Source organism: Seriola aureovittata, chromosome 22 (assembly GCF_021018895.1).
Source record: "Seriola aureovittata isolate HTS-2021-v1 ecotype China chromosome 22, ASM2101889v1, whole genome shotgun sequence".
Lineage (NCBI taxonomy): Eukaryota > Metazoa > Chordata > Actinopteri > Carangiformes > Carangidae > Seriola > Seriola aureovittata.
The window spans coordinates 17,433,282-17,457,061 of NC_079385.1; the positions used below are offsets into that span (position 1 = coordinate 17,433,282).

General features: G+C 42.3%; 2 protein-coding genes across 4 annotated transcripts; one reads left to right on the top strand and one right to left on the bottom strand.

The window, feature by feature from the left end:
* Nucleotides 1–660: 660 nt before the first annotated feature.
* LOC130163260 (proline and serine-rich protein 2) lies at nucleotides 661–9,672 on the bottom strand. Its single transcript, XM_056367289.1, has 4 exons — nucleotides 9,522–9,672; nucleotides 8,022–8,200; nucleotides 4,710–5,025; nucleotides 661–4,483 (listed from the first exon to the last, which is right to left on the bottom strand). The coding sequence occupies exons 2-4, from the start codon at nucleotides 8,097–8,099 to the stop codon at nucleotides 2,979–2,981; spliced, it is 1,899 nt and encodes a 632-aa protein (XP_056223264.1). The 5' UTR covers nucleotides 8,100–8,200; nucleotides 9,522–9,672; the 3' UTR covers nucleotides 661–2,978.
* Nucleotides 9,673–11,134: 1,462 nt separating this feature from the next.
* Nucleotides 11,135–23,713, top strand: rab3ip (RAB3A interacting protein (rabin3)). 3 transcript variants are annotated; one of them, XM_056367525.1, is made up of 14 exons: nucleotides 11,135–11,275; nucleotides 16,442–16,578; nucleotides 16,904–17,020; nucleotides 17,107–17,273; nucleotides 17,455–17,626; nucleotides 18,630–18,725; nucleotides 19,478–19,555; nucleotides 19,793–19,999; nucleotides 20,139–20,267; nucleotides 21,220–21,332; nucleotides 21,468–21,491; nucleotides 22,190–22,289; nucleotides 23,258–23,327; nucleotides 23,575–23,713. In XM_056367525.1, the coding sequence occupies exons 3-14, from the start codon at nucleotides 16,931–16,933 to the stop codon at nucleotides 23,655–23,657; spliced, it is 1,329 nt and encodes a 442-aa protein (XP_056223500.1). In that variant the 5' UTR covers nucleotides 11,135–11,275; nucleotides 16,442–16,578; nucleotides 16,904–16,930; the 3' UTR covers nucleotides 23,658–23,713. The 3 variants fall into 3 exon arrangements, with proteins under 3 accessions (XP_056223500.1, XP_056223501.1, XP_056223502.1); XM_056367526.1 differs by lacking the exon at nucleotides 21,468–21,491; XM_056367527.1 differs by lacking the exon at nucleotides 18,630–18,725.
* The last annotated feature ends 67 nt before the right edge of the window (nucleotides 23,714–23,780 follow it).

Sequence of the window (23,780 nt, forward strand, 5' to 3'; positions counted from 1 at the left end):
CTACAGTGCAGACAGTTTGCCTCTGTGCTGCTGATGTTCAACACACAACGAGTCCAATGTGAAACACGGGGGAAGGTAAAAGAAAAACCAAACTTCATTAAAAACATGTTACGATTCTATTTCCCCAAATTTAAAATTTGAAGTCAAAATTGGAGATAAAAATGAAAACATCTTGATAATGAGACTTTAGTTTCACACTGACGAGTGCAGACGATGAAGATGCTCAGACAGTGATTGTAAATCAAATTAATGTTAGAAGAATTGTGTAACATGCTTCACATACTGAAGATACTCTACTGTTAATTACACTGCTTCAGCAAATGTGTAATTATCATTATTATTATCATTATCAACTGTGTTATCGACATTTTTAAGTCAGAAGAAGAAGACAGAAGTTTGATAAACAGTTTTTATTCTTCTAAAGTTTGTGAGTCGCAGTAAAAATCTTAAGTTTTTAACTTTTATCTTCCACTCAAGTCCAACATTTTACTGGCAGCAGCAATAGATACAGGTCCAGATGTACTTTACTGCCCCTTTTAAGAGCCTCATCACCTTCGAACGTCCTCTGAGGCTCCACTCAGGTGAAATATTCCCCAGTTGTGGCCAATCATTGAACAGCACCTGTTCACTCTTCACGTTCCACAGTTAATGAAAGAAAAACAAGCAGGAGAGAAGTTTTGATTATTCTGTTTTTAATGACTGACAAAAATTCAACATTACATACATTATGCAGAGTATATACAATATATAATGTGGACATTTCAAAAGTCAGAAAGTCGACCAGGCTGTTTGTCCCATAGCAGCGACGTCCACACGGACACTGATCGTCCCGCTTCCCCACACATGGATGCACTTTTCTTTTCTTTTCTTTTCTTTTTTTATCCCAGTCTGTGCAGATCTGTCTAGTCTGCAGACACAGTGGGGTGTGTTATACAACCTGTAGTCGCACACTGTGTGTATGCACCATTAGATACTTCAAAAATGACTGTAGCTGAAACTACAGAGAACCGGAGTCTGTAAACAAATTCACAAAAATAAAAAATTCACACAGGAGTTCGTCCCTGTGTGAAACAAAATATACTTCAAAAGTTACTGTAGGTGAACTACAGAGGCCGGAGTCCGGATTTAACACACACACACACACACACACAGACAGACAGTTAAATAACACACTTGCAAATGTCAGAAACGGCAAAGATATTGACAACAGCTTGACAGGAATGAAAACACATGAGTGACCCAGGATGTATTTCTAGACTCTGTGGTTTTAGTGCTTGTGTTTTGTACAATGCCATGTGCCCGCCCATCCCTAAAGAGCAGTTTTAAACATCTCCCTCCGCGTAGTAAAGAAAAAATAAAAGCCCTGCCCGCAAACCCATTCCACAGTCTGTGGTTTGGCGTGGGAGGTTTTGTCCGCGGAGTAAAAATATCCTCCAGCTCAACTCGGCTTTACCCCCCCCCCCCCCCCCCCCCCGACTCCTGCACCATCATTAGTCCGGGACGCCAACACAAGCCTCTTTATAACTGTCACAATATGTCAGACGTAATAAAATTCCTCTTGAGAAAAGTGCTTTCAACTTTGTTCTCGCCCCAGAAAGCAGAAAAAAAAATGACCCACACTCCCTGCTGACTAAAAATGCCCAAAAACCAGTGAAAACAGAGAAGAAGGTTCCCATGTAACAGAGGTGATAAACACTTCACAGCCTGGGTATGAAAAATAATTTCACTTATGAGAGGGGAGGTGACACCGTAAAACAAGAGATATACTTTTATAGAAATATAAATATAGAAATATAGAAACAATGGTCAGGAGGTGTTTTCTCAGTAAGTGGTGAGGGTTTGTTGTTTTCAATTTTCTTTTTTTTCTTCTCTAATTTTTAACGACGTAAAATACAATTTGCAGCCTGAATAACCTGCTAACCCTGCGGCTAAACTGAGCTCTCTGCCCCCCCCCCCCCCCCCCCGGTTTCCCTGATCATATATATGCCATACATTCCCCAGAGCTCCCATTAACAATCCTATTATGGACTACAAACATGCCCCAAGTTTGCAGGGTGTCAGTTAGTTTTTGTGACTTTGATTAAGAACAAATTCAATTAAAATCTGATGTAATAATGGTATTAAAACTACATTTTGAAACAACATAAGTCCTCAAAAAAACAAATGCCAGCTTTGCCCAACTGAGGATCCAGCCTTATTGTTGACATGGAAATATTATATAAAACTTATATTATGGGCCCCTTTCCAAAGAGCATCTTAAGGCAAAGTCCCATTGTACTTTATTTTGACTCAATCCTGCTCCTGGAAAAACTCTCTATAGTATCACATGTGTATTAATCCACCGCTGAAAATAGTCCCCAACATATGCACTATTTCCTCCAGTCAGAGTGACGGTTCTTTAAAAACTAAAGTCCCCAGTTCTTTAAGGAAATGAATAAGGAATTTTTTGAGTTGTGCTTTTTAGGATTTACATCCTCAGTATAATTGGTTCATTCGTGGCTTGGAGCTGAATGCCTCACACTAACACGTTGTCGGTTTCAGGTCTTTTCGTTGGGTCTGTTGACAATAAGATGATTTTCAGAAGTGGGGCCCAGTTTTAAAATAAATCTAGCTGTTCACTATCAGCCTCTTTTGTGATGTTTCTCTTTACAGCATCAGATTGTCCCAAAAGAGGCATATGATGTCTTGGGTCAGAGGCAAAAGGAAGCAGTTTGCAGTTTTATCTGTTAAGACTTTTGTCGTCAAAACAGTGTTGAGTGTGCAGCAGCTGCACAGTGCCATACTTGTTTGTCAGTTTTTCTTTATGGCCAGGAATTGAGAACTGGCTGTGCAGGTCTATCACAGGATCCGGCTTCATTCCTCTGTAAAAGTATGCCTCTCTCCAACCACGCCTCGAGCTCAGATACACATGGAGAAACTTCCAGAATACCACCCACACCAGCAGGTACGCACCAGAGATTCAGGTTCGACAAAGTTTTTCAAGAGTCTTTCAGCAGCCCCAGTTTCTTCAGCGCCTCCCTGCGCGATTCGTTCGTCGCCCCCCGTCCAGAAAACTGCACGGTGATGCCCTGGGGACGAAACATGGAGGCAGACTTCCGCTTATGATCAGGGGACAAGGCTCGTTGTGCTGCTTTCGGGGGAGTAATGGCGCCATGGTAGGAGTGACGAGGAGGTCTTGGGGCCGGGGTCGGCACTGGAGCTTTGAAACTCTTTGCTGAGCTTTCTGAAGGGCGATTTAACCCGACGGAAGGGTTGATGGTTCGGCTCTTTCCTCCATAACTGTTAAGTTCAATGGGCAGCGGCTCTGATTTGGCGGGCAAGGTTTGACTCTTGTTGATATGGGAGCTGAGGATGTCAGGAAGGTCGTTCCTCTTCACGGTTACGGAAACAGGGGTCATAACTTTGGTCTTTCCCCCGTAGGTGTTGAACTCGCTGGGGTTACCCAGTGCAGGTGGGAGGATTTTGGATTCATGGCTGGTTGGATGGGTTTCAGGTTCGCTCCTGGAGGAAAGAGAGGGGTTGACCACGAGAGATTTCCCTCCGTAGCTGTTAAATTCCAGCAAGGTGAGTTCAGGTGGAGGGGGGACAGATGCCTTGTTTTCCAAAGGAGGTGGGTTGTAACTGCTTTGTGTCACTGCTGGAGGTGAGGGGCTCGGCTGGGGGTTTCTGTGTTCCTGGCTCCTGAGGGAATTTGTCAGCAGAATCTCTGCTTTTTTGTCGCTGTGACTCTGGCTCAGAGGTGATGTTGTAACATTGGCTTCTGGCATTTTGGTGCTGGTATCTGTTGTTGGGGGAACACTGGCTTCAAGAGGTTTGGCACTGGTTTCTGCACCCGCAAGAGGATCCAGCATGGTGCTGTTAGGAAGGAGCGACGGACACCCAGACATGGCTCGGTTCCTGTTTAGGCCCAACTTAGACAAGGCCTCCATCCTGGATTTGTCAGGTGTTGGGTCCCTGAAGGAAATGCTGCGAGTGGGAATATTTCGAGCCTTCTGCTCCGCAGCCTGCTGAGGATCTTCCTGCAGCAGAGGGTGGGGTGTCCCTGTGAGGTTTGCCAGCATTTGTGCCCGTCTCTCGTGGATGTTCACATTAGCCAGAGACTGGTTCTGGTGCTCCTTGCTGCCGAGTATCATGCTGATGTTAGCAGGGAAGCGGGGCGGCTTAGCAGAGGTAGGAGGACCCTGTTTCACGGGAGGATCTGCGCTGTAGCTCGGTGGGTTTTCATTGTCGAGGCTGCGGCGGTGGAGGAGTGAGGAGGGAAGCAAGGTGGAGGTTCCACCTGCCTGGTTCTCAGCTATCTTCTGGGCAATCAGGACCGGAGTGGGAATACAGCCTGGAGGGTGGTAGGAGGAGTGGCTGTCTGTCGGCCCAAAGCTGCCACTTGGTAAGGGAGGGTTGTACTCTGAAGGCAAGCTGTCCATCGAATCACGCCACGGCTTTATCTCGAAGTGGCTTTCAGGGGTCGGCAACATACTCTGAAAATCTGGGAGGAACAAATTGCAAGGTGAAAATCTGATAATGACTTGACTTTTGGCTCTTTTTGGGGGTTTTTAGCAACCTCCAAACATACCATGGTAACGATTTCACAGGCTAATTCCAGTATTTTTAGATTTAATATATTGAAGTAACTATAGGCCAATAAATAAATAAAGTATTCTTTATTGTGTCGGGTACCTTGATTCATACAATAACCAACTGCAGTACTCTACCTGGAGTGGTGGGATTAAAGATTGGCTCTTTCGTCATCACCAAGTCCGGCTCTGGGCGGACCAGGTCTATAATATCCTGGTCTTTGGGACTGAGAGGTCTGGCCACGAGGGAAGACACAGTGACCGCAGGTTTGGGGCTCGAGGTTAGGCATCTGTCCATCTCTTCGACAGGACCGCTGCTGCTTGCGGCAGGCTTCATCTGCCCGGACCTCTGGTCGTCCTCGCTCAGACCCTCCTCCAAAGAGTCGATGGTGTCCTCGAAGAACTGGATGCACTCCTGTTCCTCTTGGCTCAGAAACTTCAGAGCATCGTCTTCCTGTCACGGCCAAAGCACAGAAAATATTATTTATATGGTGTGATGTCCTTTTTTTCTAATTTTGACAATGCACACAGAGCGAGATGCAAACCAGTGCAGGCTACGTGCCTTAAACATTTAGATGTGCGAATATCTTCATCGAGAAAATTGTTGAGCATGTCGTAAAAGTTTGAATCTGGTATTAACCAGTTAAAACTTGTGACTCCACTTCTTCAGTATCATTATTTCAAGCTGCTCTTCTACTTTCCGATTTTAATTTTTAGTAAAGAAGCACCAGACTCGTCTTCAACCTTTCTCGTCACCACGGTGCAAACCATCCACTATGACTTTCTCATACAGTAGCCGTGTGTACAGAGTGAACACAGGCCTGTTTGTTCCTGCATCCCAACCCTCCAAACCTCTCTCCCACCCTATATTTAGCTCAAATGCCCCTCTCTTCTGCTGCCCCTCCCTCCTTGCCTCTCCCCATCTGTGTTTCACCTCCACAGCTACCTGTCCTGCTTCACACAGTGCTGCCACTGAGAAACAACACAATTGGCTATCCAGTAACAACACACTGTGACTACTGATTTTGCTGCTTCCCTTTGTGGTCTTTTTTTTTCAGTCCTGATAAAGATCGAGTCCACCTATTTAAACTAAAGCACATGGCTGTAGGGAATAGGTAACCCCCTGTGACAATGTGTCGTGGACCTAAAAATAAGCCGCTGTAAAGGAAGGACTGGAGCCTTTTCAACGAAAACCTACTACATAACGAGTAAAGTATGTGCAGTAAAATCTGTTTTCATGCTCCTTTTACAACATTACAACAAAACTGGTAATTGTACAAAACCTTGTAGAGGTACATTCTGTCAAAATCTAGTTTTAATACCTTTGATATTTCACTTTAAGTGACGCTTAAATGGTAAACAAACAAATTAATTTAGCTGTTGGCATACTCATTCCCTGCAGGCAGGAGTACATAGGTAGAACTCTACAGACACCTTTCTCTCTTCTACTTTTTATCAATGCATTCCCTTTAGAAAATTAAAAAATAACATTTGTTTAATATGTAAACAAACAGAAATGTGAAAACACTGTTCGTGGTTTTAGGAGGAGTTATGCGCTGGAACTATTTCTTGGCAAAGAGTCTGGGCACAGTGACTGTCCCAAAGTCTTCTTGTTGCTGTGAGGTTGCCACGTTTGGAGCCATCGCGCACAAAGACTAAAACCAAAACCGTTTCTTTCCTACCTATTTGCAGTTGATATAAGTCTTACCTTCTCATAAAACCACAAAATGTAGTTTTGCCATCCCTGTTTGCGAACAGATTAAACAGACAATATACAGCCTGTTAATCACTGAGCGCCAGAGGTGTTGATGGGTGATTAGCTGTTTCCCTATGCTTCCAGTCTTAATGCTAAGCTAAGCTAACCACATCCTGACTCCAGCTTCTTGCTTTGGTTTTTGTAAAGAGATATAATGTGTTAATTAAAAACACATAGCTGTTAGGGGGATTTTGTTACATTTGGGCAGAACCAAGCTTCATGTTTCCCTCTGTTTCCAGTCTTTATGCTAAGCTAAGCTAACCAGCTGCTGCTACAGATATGACAATCATCTTATCTAACTCTTACAAAGAAAGCAAATAAGAGCATTCCCAAATCTGTTCCTTATAACTTAATCACTAGTGACCAAACTGAACAAACTATTCAGAACTAGGAAGGAAATTTACAAGCGGAAGTGGAATTACTGTTTTTCCTTGAAGTGTATAAACAGAACTTGTACAACGATGAATAGAACATCTCACAGGTTGTTTTGATCCCAGGCCATGTTTTACTACAATTACACAACCACCAGCCTGAAGGAAGCCGCTTATTTGAGCTGTTTTCAAGGTGATGACCTTCAGCTCGTGGTTGACAGGGCAAACAGAGTTTGTTGCTGACATCAGTGTTGGCGCCACAACAAGGTTACCGAGAGCCTTGTTTTGCTTTACACATACAGACAGACACACAAAAAACACCTGCAGCAACACCCAACTGAAACCACAGGAGATAAACATGTTCCGGTTTCAGCTGGACTGAATGGTGCACATTGTCGTGAAGCAGCTCAGGACCTAGAAAACTGCAGCTCGACCGGTTTGGCCGTGTTATGCGTTGATAATGAATGTCATCCCCGAGGCATGCGAAGGGATTAAGCAGGTGTAATTTCTCAGCGTCTGTGGTGACTGGGTGCATTGTGTAAACACAACGCAGAGATTTGTGTAATCAGTTGTTCATCTGATACGCTGAGTGTGTTTACTGTGTTTAAGACGACTCTATACAAACCTGTGTCCCCTATACGGCAGCAGTTGTCCCGGCAACAGCCAATAGATCTACTTTATTGTAGACGATAATTATTTAGGTGGGACTTATAGGAATAGTATAGACGGGCTAATTGCTTTGCTTGCTTGCCAAGAGTTAGATGAAAGGATTGATAACGCTCTCAAATCTGGCAGCTGTGTCGAAAATATGTGTTGTGTGTAAATACACAAAGTGTAGAAGAAACACATTGTGGTTTTACGCCAGATTATTTGTCAGAAAGTGTCCAAGAAACAGCCCTGCGTCCCGTCTTTATGCTAAGCTAGGCTAATGCCACGTTCACGTCATATCAAAGTTATCGTAATTATCAGTTTCCCCACCTGTAAATATCATAAATGTCAACATCCAAGACTTCATCCAAGTTTTCTGCAAGCTCCGATAAAAGTACAGAAGTGATGGCAAAGTCTGTTGTTAGACGCTGAAATGTTATGAATTTTACTTTATCTGTAACTTTATTTGTAACATTCACATTCACATATTAAGAGTGTTTTTTTGCAAAACAAATGGCTTGGTAGGTTGAATCCCATATGACGTGAATGCAACATATATAGCTGCAGGCTGTAGTTTATATAACAGTTGTGTCAATTCATTGGCAAAGCAGATCTCAAGTGTGTTCATCCTCAATCTGGTCCTGATTAACCTCGATTTTGTTTTCAGATACTTACACCAAACCTGGGGTTTCGGCCGGCCCCCCCGTTGACTGCGTAGTGGAGCTGAGGGTTGGCCTGCAGACGGACGTCCATGGTGCGAGGGTCAGAGGTCAGCTGCACATCTCAGGAAGGGTCCAGTGCTCGCAGGTCTCATCTGGTCTCGCTCCGAAGAATCATCGAATCTTCTGTAGAGTCTGGAGACGCAGAGGATGGACCAGGCGTCAAACAGGTGACATTCAACTGACCTCAGGGAGAGGTTACTCAAGGTCAAAGGAAACTGATACAAGAATGTAAAAAAACTCCTACACAAGTAGAAGTCCTGCTTTAAAAATCCTACTTCAGTTAAAAATTGTTATCATTTAAATGTATTTAAAGTATCAGAATTAAATTGAAATGATTAATAGGAACAAAAATATTATCAAGCAATAATTTAATTGGAACTATGTGAAAAGTTTTCATGGGGAAATGTCTCTTTGGTGGAAATGCAAGCCAAAAATATCAGGAGCACTGGTTTAATGTTTAACAATTTACTGTATTTTATTTGTTTATTAGTGTTTTTATGCACAATCTATAACTGTATCTGTCAGATAAGAGCAGTGGAGTAAAAAGTAAATTGTTTCCCTCAGAAATCTAGAGGAATACAAGTATAAAGTAGCATAAAAGTAAGTAAAAACACCTCAGAATGACTAAATGTACTCAGTTACTTAAGTTTACAACCCAGCATCACATCACAGAGACACCTGATGGACCAGTTAACCTTGAACAGGTAGAGCTGCACAACAGGCTCCAGGAGCCGAAACCGCTGAACACATTCCTGTGTAATGTTGCTCTGATAAAGACTTCAGAAAACAAAAAGGCGCCAGAAAGAAAACTGAGACGCCAAGAACAACACTGAATATATGAATAATACCATTCATTCAGCTTATGATAACATAATGTCTGCAGCCAAGGCAACTTTGTTCACAAGCTTGGACCAACACATAACATCTTTATAAATCTGCTGGGTCATGAATTAAACCTAAAGGTGAGGATAAAAGATAAAAACCTCATTCTATTGTTCTAAAAGGCAGCAGCAGCAGCAAAGAAAGTTATTCTACCTCGAATTTCTCCCACATTCATTGTTTTCTGTACAAGTGTACAGACACAATGACATTCAAAATAGCAAAAAATACATCTGTTTTTGCTTTCTTCTTGTCAAATATTGGATAGTTTTACCTCTTCTAGGCTCTAAAAAATATCAAAATGAAACAATATGAGAAGGAAAAAGTGACTTAGATTGACTGAATCTTGTTGATAACTCTGGGAAATTAAAATAAAGAAAACTATGAACTGTTCCATTTTCAAATTGTTGATTTATATTGATCAGAGATACATTTTTCTAAATTTTTCATGAATGTAATATACTGACACAGATATTTTTATTATGATGTAATAAATAATACAGTATATTCGCAGTGCACGCTAGAATACACAACTTATTACTGTTTAATATATTAATATTTAAATGCGACTTACCCAACAACTCCACAGATCGATCATCGTAACATCAACAGCGGACCAGTCTCGTTTCCTTCACAGAGGAAGCATCAACTTCAATCTGTGAATTAAGGAAGAATCTTTCTTAAAGAGTCCAGTGGTTTCGCGCTCCTCTCGTGCGCTCCTGCTGAGCTCCGTGTGCGTAATGACAGGCACCTTACGCACCAGTTTTAAGTCACGAAGAGACTCCGCCCACAGCGTCAGGAGGGTGTGTGTTGTGTGTGTGTGTGTGTGTGTGTGTGTGTGTGTGTGTGTGTGTGTGTGTGTGTGTGTGTGTGTGTGTGTGTGTGTGTGTGTGTGTGTGTGTGTGTGTGTGTGTGGTTTCATACAGGTGTGAGGTGATGATAGTGACACACTGGAAAGTTATCTAATGCGCTCACACCACACACCTACATCGGAGTTTCACTGGGATAGGTTCAGGAACTGTAGGATATTTAACCTTTGCCCTTTTTGCCGTTTGACCCATTTCACCGAGAGATTTGTTTGGCACTGAGCAAACACTTATATTTATGGCTCAACACTTCATGGCGCAGTCCACGATTTACAGAGTCACTACGCTGCATGACTCAGGGACCAATAAAAATACTTACTGGTTCTAAATGATACTATAGATACAGTGGAAGAAAACAAGACTATGGATTGGATTTAATATTAACTTCCAGATTGACTTCCTTGAGAGAAATTGCTCTTTATTCATTAAACTTTATACTTCTTTGTACAGCTTTGAAAAGTTATATCTAAATAAAGCAGGGATCTGTGAGTGTGCATAATCAGTTTCCAAAATTAGAGAAACTGATAAATTAATGTGGCAAATGAAAATGCACTTTTACTACAAAGGGCAAAGAATTGAATTAAAAATAAATGAGGAGAGGACTTCACACTCTTGATTTGTTTGTATTCAGTGCCCCCTGCTGGCTGCAGCCCCGTAGCTTATTCCTTCTTTCTTTGGTGTGAGGGACTTATATGTGGATACAAGTACATGAGGTGAATCTGATTCAAAAACCACACTCTTTCTCAGAGCCATGACTTATTATTTATGATGTCCATCCATAATAAACGTCGATAAAACTGTTCAGAAATTATTGAAAAAGGTGGTTCAAAACTTGCCTGAGAATCATAACAATTTTAAGGTTTCTTCAGTATCAGAGTAAATCAGTGATAGTTGTCTGAGCATCCATGTGTACACTGCAAACAGGAGCTGCTAATAGTTAGATCAGCTACTTTTTAATGGTGCCAGTTTGCCAAAATGTTAACACACCTAGGTTAAAAACAGGACTCACCAGAGAACACCACCTGATTCTGCAGTCCATTTGATTAACTTATATGGGGTCTTTTTTTTTCCTTCCAGGCTTTTGTTGGGGCCCTATTGAATTATTCCCCTTCCTACTAAGCCTTTTGTGTGTTCATTTGAGGATTTTTAAATGTATTATTATCATTATTTTCAAATGATTAAAAAAACACATGTATTGACACCTTTTGTATTCTGCACTTTATATTTTTTGACACTGGGGTGCAGTGTTATACATACAACCCAGGTAACCTGTCTCTATATTGCTGGCAGCTATAAAAACAAAGTGGTGGTTTTCTATTTTCCCACTGACCCATAAACGCATCTCCCGTCATTCTGGAGTAACCTGCCCCGGTCTGCGTCAACAGCCGCTCCGCCGTGTCCGTTTGTTTGTTTGTCGGGTTGGTTCGGCTGCTGGTTCGGCTGCTTTGCACATAAAGGCCCGGTGAGTCCACAACTACCGACTTATTAACGCTACTGTTGTTATTATTATTCTCAGCTAAGTTAATGTAACTTGCTATGGGCGCGCTAGTTAGCTTAGCCGCATGCAAATGCACCATTAAGGTAACAGCGCCCATTACCGGACACAGCACCGTCTGTCGCACTGTTTTTCCCTCTTCCTCGGCACCAAGCAGTCACACACTCAGACCGTCCATGATGAATGATACTGAACCTTATTTGAGACACGTTTGTTTAGGATACACCCCTTGTTGTGGGTTATATCAGTGAAATTAGCTAAATACGACTGGGTTTTGTGCGCTGGCCGATAATGGAAGCAGGGTGTCCGTCCTCATCCTTAATCCCTCAGGATGCGAGTAACGGATATATATTAGCTACTAGTTTCTGAAGGAAAATTACAGATTTGTTATTGTTTTTTTTAGCTGTTTTGTCAGTTTGTTTGTTTATTGCAGTGTTTCTCACATGACTGTCGCAGCTAACAGAAATGCTCAAATATCCTCTGAATGAAGCTGATGGTACTTTAGCTAACGTTAGCTCGGCAATGTAATTTTAAATACACGTTAGCTCGATGTGGCAACGAAACCTTAGCCGACACGAAGCGATGAGACGCCGCTTTCATGCATCTTTGATGCGGGCAGTATCACATAACACCCGTTAGCTTTTTAACATCAGCCCCTCCTCCCCTCCACACGCCCCCCGATGCTCAGTAGTTGTTAGCATCTTAGCATCCAACATGCTAGCTCCAGCTAAACCAGTGCTAAGTAAACCTAGCTGTCACCTGAAACAGGTGCCCTTCTCCATTACTGTGCTTAAATACAAATCTGAGGCACTTGTACTTTACATAAGTGTTTCCATTTCATGTTTCCACTTCTACTCTACTACATTTCAGAGGCAAGGCTGGAGGACTGACAGGGTAAACCCACCAGGGGCCCCTGAACCTCAGGTCTCCTCCACATTATTTGGGTCTAAATCATTTGAATAATTACACATTTGTTTGGCTTTTGCAGCTCTGAAAGTACAATATAAACTCTGACAGGTCCTCCATAGTGTAGTCTTATCTCATAAAAATCTACTTTCAGAACCATGATTCTTTATATTTGTTGTAAAGTTGTGTGTTATCAAATTGCTTTTATTAGTAGTAATTAAGGCACAGAAAACCCCTGGCCAGGTCATATTATTCATCATCACAGAAGTACTGTAAGGCTGCAGCCAACAATTATCTTTATTACCAATATGTCTGAAAAGTTTTGCTTAAAAAAATGACTTAAATGATTAATCAGCAATCAAAATAATTAGCTCATCTATTAATCACCATTGCAACTCTAATTTTCTTTAATCATTGCTAATTTAAGCTCAAGATAACATATTCAAATTTATTTGTTTTTGTTTCTGACCAACAGTGAAAACGCCATAAAGTTTATTATAGAAAGCTGATTCAGTCGTAGGACCCAGCTCATGGCATCCATAGCACAACAACAACAACAACAACAACAACAACAACAACAACAAAAACTAAACTAAACTAAACTAAAAGAAATCCACATAAAACAAAATAGTTAAAACTAGTTCCTTTAACTGCATTGAGTACTGAATACTTTCAATAAATTTCCCTGATAATTCTTCTGTGTTTTTAATTTTTATATGCAGGACTTTGTTTTTACAAAGAGGTAACATCATATAAGTAATGGCCCTGAATACTTCCTCCTCCACCACTGTCCGTAATGTTTGAGTCATGTGAGCTCACTTATTAAACTCACGTTTGACTTCAGCCTGTCAGCACACAGGCGCCAGTGTAAACAGTTTCAGCAGGCTCTAAGTTAATAGTGTTTTAGCTGGAAATCATGTGAATGAACAGAGGAGCTGTTGTCGGTGTAAACTCAGTTAGTGTTTGTTGCGTATGCTGCAGTTCTAGTGCAAAGTCAAGTGTCAGGTTTCACCAAGTTAAACACTTGTCTTTAATACTTGAACTGATGGGACTTGGTGATAACCTGAAATCATCATCACGGTATGAATATTTTGTTCCCAATTAACTCAACACCGTCATCTTTCAAAAGACTAACTAACCATGTAGTACTGTAAAGCTGCAAGCAGGAATTATTGTCATTATCAAGACATCTGACACTGCAGCTTATTTTCTCGTGTCACAGTTTCCAAAAGTTTCCAAAAGCCCAAGTGACATCTTCAGACGTTTTGTCCAAACCAGCAGTCAATGACACTAAATTAGGCAAGAAAGAGACGGTCATGCAACAGGTCTGGGACGTCTGGATTTCCAGGGTTTCCACCAGTGTATCCCTGCAGCCTTTCAGTCTTAAGCGTATGGGAATTTGGGGAGTCTGGGTTGAAAGCCCAGATACAATGGTTAGAAAGTGACATCTGTAAAAAGCTTTGTGAAACATTCAAAACTTTGAATTTGAACTTTGTCATTATTTATGGAGAGAAAACCTGAATTCATCAGTTCAGTTGTTTTTCTTTCCTGCAGACTGTGTTCAGTCTTATTTTCTGGATGTTCCAAGTGGAAACAACTGACAATTCATGGGAACTGAATCATGGTTAATGGGACACACAGTATCTATTTATTATATTATTGTTATTTCTCATCATTTGATTTAGGGGCTGCTGACTGAAAGTGTTTCATGTTGTTGTCGGCGTGTCTGATGACGTAATGCCGCATATGACGACTGTAAACACACGGGCTGAGCCTTTACCGGGCAGCAGGGGTAACTGGATCAGTACCCGGCATCCCTCATCAGCGTGTTAGGTTACCACAGGTTCAACAGGACTGGTCTCCATGGAGACGGGCAGAGGGGGCCAGAGGAAGGGTTGGCTAGTGTGAGGCGGGTGGGGTTTCACCTGGGTTTGACTGACAGGTGCGATGCGGTGTGTGGCATTTTTCAATACTTTCTGACATTTTATAGACACAGTGATGTAGCAATAAATTGAGAAGATAATTATCAGATGAATTAATAATGGAAATAATCATTAGCTGCAGCCATAAACACGCCTGAAGGTTAATTCTGGTGGATTAATATACATCATGTTTTAGCATCGTCTTCATATCTTATTCATGTGCAAGTGAAACTTCACTGAGGAGGGATGAAACCTAAAATAACCTTTTTAATGGACGTGTCTGCAGACACTCATTAAAAGAAGAATGTGGGACTTCGACATAATCATATAAAAGAAAAACACAATGACCTTGTTCTTTGTCTGACCTGTAAATAAACTGAGGTCGTGACGTGAGGTTTTCTGAGTCACACAGGTTTTATTTGTCTTCACAAACAAGTCACTGAGTCCAACTTTTGTGTATATACTTAGTGTGTGACACACCCACTTAACACACACACACATACACACACACACACACACACCCAGAAACACACCATGCTGAGCAGGTGGGACCGGTGTGCTGCTGAGCTGAGGCAGGCGAAACAAAAGCAAGGTTAATACGAACACAGAGTTGCACGCAGATTATTTTAAGAACAGATGATGATGATTGTGATGATGATGATCATGATCATGATTATGATGATGGAGGGATGGATCTCTGGTATGAAAATAAGACTTGATGCTTTGTTCTCTGCTTCAGGCGAAACAGGAGGAGTTTTGGAGTCAGTCACTCCCGAGTCTGTGTGTTTGTTACTGGAGTTTGACCCAGGAAGTAAAAGTAAAACCAGAATCCTGGTCTGGCTTCATAAAGTGAATCATAAACCTGCTGGAGGTGGAAAAAGGCGGAAGGAGGTGTGCTGGGTTACGGACTGGGGAAATGTTCGTTCTGTATGATTATTGCATTGTAGGTTTGTTGGACTAATCCAGTAAAAACTCATTGAGCAGTGGAAGGGTGGTTGTTAAAAGTGTGTGTGAAAACTGTCCAACAACCAAACTAAGACCAGTTGAAAAGGAGGGTCTTGGCCTCACTCCCAAGCCGACTCCGATGCGGATCATTCATGGTCTGAAAGCAAACGGACCAACCACACGATTGAATTTGTTTATTTGTTTGTTTTGTTTATTTATGTGGGACAGAGCACATCATTCAGTTCTGGTGGTAACAACCTCAGTGTGAATGTGCCAGACCCAGTGATAAAATATATTTTCTACATAATAAATTGAAATGACAATAATAATAATAATAAGTTTGTTTTATAAGGACTGTATGTGGTGCAGTTCTTTGTTTCCGCTGGTACAGTATCACTGATCACTGCTCTCACAGAAAAAGGCTGACTGTCTAATTCTGCTGCGTCCGGATGGAGCTACAGTCTCCTTGTCCTGGATGTTCTGTCCATGACTTTAACACGGTGGCTTAAAGGTGGAGGTGGTGTCCTCCACACTCAGGACCATGAACCTTAAAACTCTCCATCCTGCAGAAATGATGTCTCTGATGTAGATGGTTGACAGGATTTTTAGCATTTCAAAAGATAAACTACTAATAGGAAGTGATCAACAGTTAAACCTGTGGTGTGTTGTTGTGCTTTTATCCCACTGTGTGAACATTGAGTTCATACACTGATCCTTTACTACTGCTTTGTCATCCTGAATCTACCCGGTCTACTTAGTTTATTATTCTTCTAACACTGCAACTAACAATTTCCTTATCAGTTATACTTGATTATGGCAAAAATCATAATCACGATTATTTTGATCAATATTGAGATCATGATTATTTATCACGATTACTCATTGAGTTTGGAAACGTCTCTAAAATAGATAACAGATTTCAAAACAAAAAGTTTTGAAAATTGTTGCAAAGCAGAATGCGGCAAATTAATTGTTTTATCTCGATCTCTTATCTTGTTTTCATAATCATTGAAAGCCAAAATCGTGATCAAAGAAATGAAATAAATTGCCCAGCCCTGATTTGAGTTATTTTTAGAATAATTGATTAGTCTATAAAATGTCACAGATGTTTTGTTTTGCTGAACCAACTGACCAAAACACAAAGATATTAAATCTAAAGCTATTTAAATCATTGCTGCTGGGAAAAGTTCTTGTTTGTTTTGTTTGTGTTTAACACAATTAAACTGATGAATGTGAGAACTTTGCAGTTTGTGCACCAGTCATCAAAAACTTAGTTATGGTATTGGTAATTACATTAACAGTCTGTAATGATGAACATGCCCAGTAGAAAATGAATAAAAACTCATCCTCTCTCTTTCAGGTGTGAGTGTGTTTGCTGAGTCACTGGTTCACCTGTAAACTGTCCCGGTTTTCACTTCCTGTTCGTCTGATGAGCGTCTGACTGACTGCAAAGCCTCCATCCATCCTCCCAGCCTCTACATCTACAGCTGCACTATGGTACACACACACACACACACACACACACACACACACACACACACACACACACACTCAGAAGAACACTGAAGTGCTGAACACGTTTAGTTTGAAAGCAGACTCGCGGTGGGAAAAATACTTGTAACCGATCAGTGCAGATTTGTTGTTGTTTACCGCATCAACAAACAAAGATGTGAAGCCGCTGTTGGTCGCTGACTCACTGTCTTTAGTCTGGACCGACCTCAGACTGCGAGCGGCGTCAGCCTCACGTGACTCACTGTTGTGAATGTTTGTGAAGTGGAATAAACCCTGCAGCATCACTAACAGCTGTGTGCGCTCTCTGCAGAGTGTATGATGTCTGAGAGCAGCTGCTATGGCCTGCAGCAGCGGTCAGAGCAATGCCGAAACTCTGGAGGGGTTCCACGAGGTGAACTTGGCCTCGCCCACCACACCTGACCTTCAGGTAGGTCGGATAGCCTGACTCTCCCGTGTGTCGCCCTGGTAACCGTCAGCGGCTTTATTGGTTTCCCTGTGTTTCTGTTCCTGCAGAACCAAGCGGAGCAGCGCACCCCTGCCCGTCACAGCACACCACCCACCTCTCTCTACCGCACCCACTCTCTAGGAGCCCCCCCTCCTGGCCTCCCCACCTCCCTGCGGGCTGACCAGCTCCCCACCCAGCCGGTTTACTCCACGCCGCGGCACAGCCACAATGGAAGGTGAAGAAAACGCAACAACTTGACACTTCCTGGTGTTTTTTCAAAATGTTTAATTGCAGTTGTTGGAGGCAGATTATCTGTAAAAACCTGCAGGGAAAAGAGCAGAAAGACAACACAAAGCCTTGTAGATGAGCTGTAACCCATAATTGACCACTGTTGTCTCCATGGTAACGATGCACAGCGTGCCAGGCCTGGAGGCGGAGTCCGCCGAGGGCAACTTCCTGTCCGGAGAGGACGGGGAGGAGTGCAGCGCTCTGAGCGACAGCCTGTCGCGGCTGCGCAGCCCGTCGGTGATGGAGGTCCGAGAGAAAGGATACGAGAGGCTGAAGGAGGAGCTGGCCAAGGCCCAGAGGGTAACACACACACACACACACACACACACACACACACACACACACACGCTCTCATATTAACTTGAAATGATTGAAATCTAAAATTTAATGCGAGTGTGTGCAGTTGGACTGTGAGTGTGTGTGTGAGACTTCACTACATCTCTCCACAGCTCCTCATGACTTGGATTGACATCATGTAATTTTCCATATTTTATTTAAATGCATATTTTTTTTGTATTGTTTTATATTTGTTATAATTTAACGTGCAGCCTGAATCACGTCTGAAAAAGCTCCTTGGTCTCTTTTAATGTGAAAGTCACAATATAATTTTTACTGCAGTGGATCAGACTCTGTCGGATTAACATGAAAGCTACAAAGGTAAAACATGCAGAGAGAGATTAAATGCTGATCAGTGTAATAATCATATTATCTCAGTCATCATCTCTTCTGCACAAAATCAATTCAATAAACTCGATTACAGTGACAGAGCAGACTGATCCTCTCATCAGATCCATCTCAGAGGCACGGCCTGGTTTCACTTTTCATTCATGTCAGCCCTGTAAAATAGAAAAATGAATACAAGTGAATCCAAGTTTAAACGTCCTTTCATATTATCAAACTGTGTGAGTAGAGTCAGGGAGAGGAGATGTGGCGGTGGCGTCCGTCATTCGAGCTCACGATTAAAGCTTCAACAGTGAAAATAAGTTTGAAAACCAAGCAGTGAATAAAATGTGTCATGTCGAAGTTATTGTTAAAATTAGAATTATTAAAAGTTATTACGCTGTCATGTCAGAATGAAGCCACGAGGAACGTTAATGTAAAAGTCAACTCTGCCTGAATCACACAATATTAAAGACACTGTGTCTGAGAACGACTGAAAACAAACGAAACAAACATATTTCACTAATTTTTATTTCTTCATCTCTTTGTTTGTTGTTGCCATGCTATGATTTTACTTTTATGTTTTCATTTGCTGGTTGTTTTTCTGTTTGTTTGTGTGTGTTTGTGTGTGTGTGTGTGGAAGGAGCTGCTGTTGAAGGATGAGGAGTGTGAGAGGTTGTCTAAATTCAGAGATCAGCTCGGCCAGGAGCTGGAGGAGCTCACCGCCAGTCTCTTCCAGGTCGGTCCGCCTCTCCTCCGTCTGTCAGTCTCCTCTGCTTCCTGCTTCCTGTTTCCCTTCCTCCTGAGGCAGCGGCCAGACAGACACTGGACAGAAAAGATTCAAACGATCAACATAAGATTTGTTTGGCCGCAGAGATGTGAAAACCTCACTGTTTTATTGTGAAGTCGAAGCCTCTCGGGTTCTTTTTCTTGATCGTCCATCACGACATTTAAAAAAAAAAAAAGAAAAAGAAACAACTGTGACTCTGACAATTCAGATTCTGGATGAGTTAGATAACGTTTCCACCTGACGTCCCACTCAGAGACGTTCGATGTTCGGGTTCAGGACTCAGACTGAATCTGTCCGGTCGGCCTTCAGAACATGTCGCTCCTTTTCACATTTCTCCCACTTGTTCTAGACTCACTCTTCCTTTTCCTCGTAGAAGGTGCTGGGACACTGTGTGTGTGTGTGTGTGTGTGTGTGTGTGTGTGTTTTTCGTGTAGCCTGTTCACATTTGTAGCGAAAGCAGTGTGTGTGTGTGTGTAGTAGACAAACAGTTGCACAGTCTGAGCTTTACTTTATGCTTTTATCCTATTTATTTTAGAGTGAACTGATTTTTGTGTGTGTTTGAGTGTGTGTAGATTGAAAACTAAATCCCAACAAATGCATCGAGTGAAGAATATCTAAGTGTGTGTGTGTGTGTGTGTGTGTGTGTGTGTGTGTGTGTGTGTTGTGTGTGTGTGTTGTGTGTGTGTGTGTGTGTTTTCCAGGAAGCTCACAAAATGGTCAGAGAAGCCAACGTCAAACAGGCATATGCTGAGAAACAACTGAAAGAAGCTCTGGGCAAGGTAACAACACTGAACACACACACACACACACACACACACACACTCTCTCTCTCTCTCTGATGTTTCTGTCTGAGCTCTTGTTAAATTCATCAGAGCAGGAAATCATCCTTCTCCTCCTCAATCCAAAATTGTCAATGATGCATTTTAATCTTCCTTAACTCTGAAACGTTGTTTAATACACACCCTGAACCATCTCCTCCTCCTCCTCTTCCTCCTCCTCCTCCTCCTTCTCCTCAGATCGACGTGCTGCAGGCGGAGGTCCAGGCCCTGAAGACGCTGGTGCTCTCCTCCCCCACCTCCCCCGTGGGCGAACTCCCCTCTGCAGGAGGCGTGAAGACTCCCTTCAGGAAGGGCCACAGCAGGAACAAGAGCACCTCCTCCGCCATCCTGGGGACGCAGCCCGACCCGTCGGCCACGCAGCCCATCGTACGGGAGTGTAGAGAGGTAGGAGCGTGCACACGTCTGCCCACAGAGCTTTATCTATCAATAATCATTAGATTCGGCCCCAGATCATGTTATTAGAAAGACACCAGGAAGTGAAAGTGACATAAATGTAAATTAATACTCCCCTTCATCCCTGCAGGTGGACAGTCAGCTGTTCAGCGAGTTCAAGGCGTGGAAGGAGGAGCCCACGCTCGACCGGAGCTGCTGCTTCCTGGAGAGAGTTTACCGCGAGGACATTTACCCCTGCCTCACCTTCAGCAAGAGCGAGGTAGAGAGAGAGAGAGAGAGACAGAGAGAGAGAGAGAGAGTTCACTGAGAGGAAGAAATCAGAAACGTTCAAAAGTATTAAAATGATCATCAACATGTTTGTCAGACGTCAAGGAGCCAAAGTGTTTTAGTGACAAACTTGAACTCTGCTGCGTTAAAGATGCACCAGCATCAACTTTCAGAGCTTATAACTGACAGTTATGTTTGTTGATATAATAACAAATAATATTTTTGTTACATGTACAAAGACGACAATAAAGGCTAATTTGCCAAGTTTATTTAAACATCAGAGTTTAGAGAGTTTACACAACAGGGTTAATTTTAGTTTTAGTCTTTTGACAAAATGTAAATTAGTTTTAGTTCAGTTTTACCGAAGACGTTTTAATTTAGTTTTTTGTCACTGAAATTTTAGTCTCATTTTTATGAATTGCATTTTAAATTTTTGTCTAAAGTATTAATTATTTCTAAACATAGTTAAAGGTGTCCCTCTCATGTACAAACACCTCTATATGACTCTGCTCAGACTCACTCAGCTCTCATTATAAACTCAGAACTGCTCTCTTTAGCGTTTGCGTTAGCTCAGCTACCTGTTCACTGCAGATCAGCTGATGATTCAGATTCACTCACCTGTTCAGTGAAATGTTCCTCGCTGTCTGGGTTTAACTGGAGAGGAGTTAAGATGTTGGATGATGTGATTTAAATGTTTGACTGTCACATTGATCCTGAACCTGCTGAAATCAAGACATGAGACTAAAAGTAACGTCAACCATGTCAGTGTTATCGTTTTCTAAATATCAGTCTGCTGCCTGCGTGTTATTGTAGATTCTTTTAACCAGTGAATTTGTTTTAAGAACCAGTGACAGACAGAGGCAGGAGGTCACTCAATGTCTGGCTCTCTCTCTCTCTCTCTCTCTCTCTCTCTCTCTCTCTCTCTCTCTCTCTCTCTCTCTCAGCTGGGTTCCGCCATCTTGGAAGCCGTGGAGCAGAACACGCTCAGTGTGGAGCCGGTCGGTTTCCAGCCGCTGCCCGTGGTCAAAGCCTCGGCGGTGGAGTGTGGAGGACCAAAGTGAGTCCCCACCACACACACACACACACACACACACACACACACACACACACACTCGTAAACTCGTTCTCCTCTTCATCAAGCTTTCACTCCTTCATCATCATCTCTCCATCTTCCCTCAATTTCCTCCTCTAGTGGACGAAGGGCCGAGCTCGTCACGTAAGTCCGACCCTCTCTCTCTCTCTCTCTTTCTTTCGGTCTCCCATCCGCACTTTTTAAATCTCTCGACCCCGCCTGGCTTCCACCCCTGATAACTCATAATACTCCCTCCTCCCTTCCCTCCTTCTGTTCAGGTTCATCCCTCTCTCCTTGCTTCCTTTGCTCCCTCCTTGCTTCCTCCAGTCTTAGCATTAGTCCTGTATAGTTTTATTTTGGTTGATAGTTTTTTGACAAATTCATTTTTTCTCCTTTTGAAATCATTAAAGACTTTATTTCCCACCTTTATTTTAACTCAGAAATACACTGAGGTAAGGAAAGATAAATATTAAAAGTATTATATATTAAAATATAAAGGAAGTGAATCTGCAAAAAGAAGAACAGCTGGAAGTGAAATCAGATGAAATGAAGGATTGAAATTGGATTTTTTTTTAAAAGTGCTGTAGATCGTTCTGCATGATGTTCCAGGTGCACAGTGAGTAAAACTGGGTTTTCCAAGTTCAGTAAAAACCGGCGGATTAGTCCAATAGAAGCCTTCAGTAAAAGACAGCAGATAAGCGATTATAAGGGGGAAAGAAACCAGGAAGCACCTTTTTTATAAATGAATAAAACCCAGAGTCTATCTCTCCTTACGGTGAGACAGGTCACAGTGATGTGTTACAATCATCAACAGTTTCTTTCTGTTTCTCTGTGTCTGATAGAAAATGTGCCCTCAGCGGTCAGACCAAAACCTGTAAGCACAGAATCAAGTTTGGAGATTCGTCCAACTATTACTATGTGTCTCCCTACTGTAGATACAGAGTGAGTACACACACACACACACACACACACACACACACACACACACACACACACACACACACACACACACACACACACACACACACACACACAGAGGATATAATCTTTCAGTCAGACCACAGTGACCTCTGCAGGACAAAAGCAACATTGCAACAAGAATTTTAATAAATACATTTTACATATTTATGAAAACAGTGTTTCAACATTTTCTTTTTCTAGATACAAAGACATGTTATGTCTCATCTTTTGCTGTAATGTTATATCATAGTATCATGGGAAAAATTGAAAATCATCATATTAAGTTTTCTTCAGTATCACAGTAATCCAGTGAAAGTTGTCTGTACATCCATGTTTACTCTGGTGCTGGCTCCGAAGAGAGAAGCAGTTCCCTCCTGGAGCTGACATCACAACAGTTCATTTGATTGAGATTGATTGAGATTTATTGTGTCATATTGGTCTCTAACTAGGCCCCTATGTTGGTGTGAGCAGGTTTCCATGTATCGGATCAGCAAAAACATTTGTGACCTCATGTATTTTCACACAAGAGTCAAATTTTCACAGAGATCAAGGGGAGAAAGGAAAAAAAAAAAAAAAAAAAAGTAGGTAGACAAAACACACACTGTAAAATACAAGGACATGACCCACATGTGTTAGAGACCAGAGCAGGTAATGTTCAAGTCACCCCACCTCCCCCACAGACATAAATCCAGTCTGAATGGAGCTTAAATTTGGTGGCGTCAGATTCATCATCTTCAGAGTCAATGTTCAGTGTTTGTTAAAATACAAACTCGTACATCACGTCCACGAGAATCCCAGATCCAACAAGGATCAGTCTGCTTCCTGTTGGTGTTTATATTGAACACAGATGTCAGTCATGTGATCGGATCTGTTCACAAACAGCTGATTTCAGTTCGTGGTGTCTTCATACAAATTAAAGCAGTATTTGTTTGTGTGTGTTTTCCCCTCAGATCACAGCAGTGTGTAATTTCTTCACCTACATTCGGTACATCCACCAAGGGCTAGTCAAACAGCAGGACGGTGAGACACACACCCACACCCACACACACACTCCCCTACACTAACACACACCTACACACACCTTGTTTCTTAGTAACAGTAACCAGAGGACAGAGAGTTGAGTGACTGTAAGGGAGACTGCCATCACTCGGTACTTAAGTGCAATCATTGATAAAATGTACTTAGTTACTTCAGCTGTGATTAAACCACCTGTCGAACCATGTGACCGTCATGTGACCTTGTGGTTTTCTCTGCTGTGTGTTTGCAGCGGAGCAGATGTTCTGGGAGGTGATGCAGCTCCGCAGGGAAATGTCCTTCGCCAAGCTCGGCTACTACAAAGACCAGCTGTGACGGACGTACTGACAGCCTCGCCCTCCAATCAACAGCAGACTCTGTCCTGAAGCGCCGCCCCCTCCTCCCCCACCTGGTTTTGGCTTTCCTCCTCTCATCCGGTCATTTCAGGAAATCCCTCCC

Bases quoted from the DNA above. Each gene is read 5' to 3' on its own strand.
- LOC130163260 (XM_056367289.1), bottom strand. From the start codon at position 8,099: ATGGACGTCCGTCTGCAGGCCAACCCTCAGCTCCACTACGCAGTCAAC. The intron at 5,026-8,021 runs GTAAGTATCTGA...TGGCCGTGACAG, and splicing joins GCCGAAACCCCAGGTTTGGT to GAAGACGATGCTCTGAAGTT. The intron at 4,484-4,709 runs GTAGAGTACTGC...TGTTCCTCCCAG, and splicing joins CTTTAATCCCACCACTCCAG to ATTTTCAGAGTATGTTGCCG.
- rab3ip (XM_056367525.1), top strand. From the start codon at position 16,931: ATGGCCTGCAGCAGCGGTCAGAGCAATGCCGAAACTCTGGAGGGGTTC. The intron at 21,333-21,467 runs GTGAGTCCCCAC...TTCCTCCTCTAG, and splicing joins GTGGAGTGTGGAGGACCAAA to TGGACGAAGGGCCGAGCTCG. The intron at 23,328-23,574 runs GTGAGACACACA...GTGTGTTTGCAG, and splicing joins GCTAGTCAAACAGCAGGACG to CGGAGCAGATGTTCTGGGAG.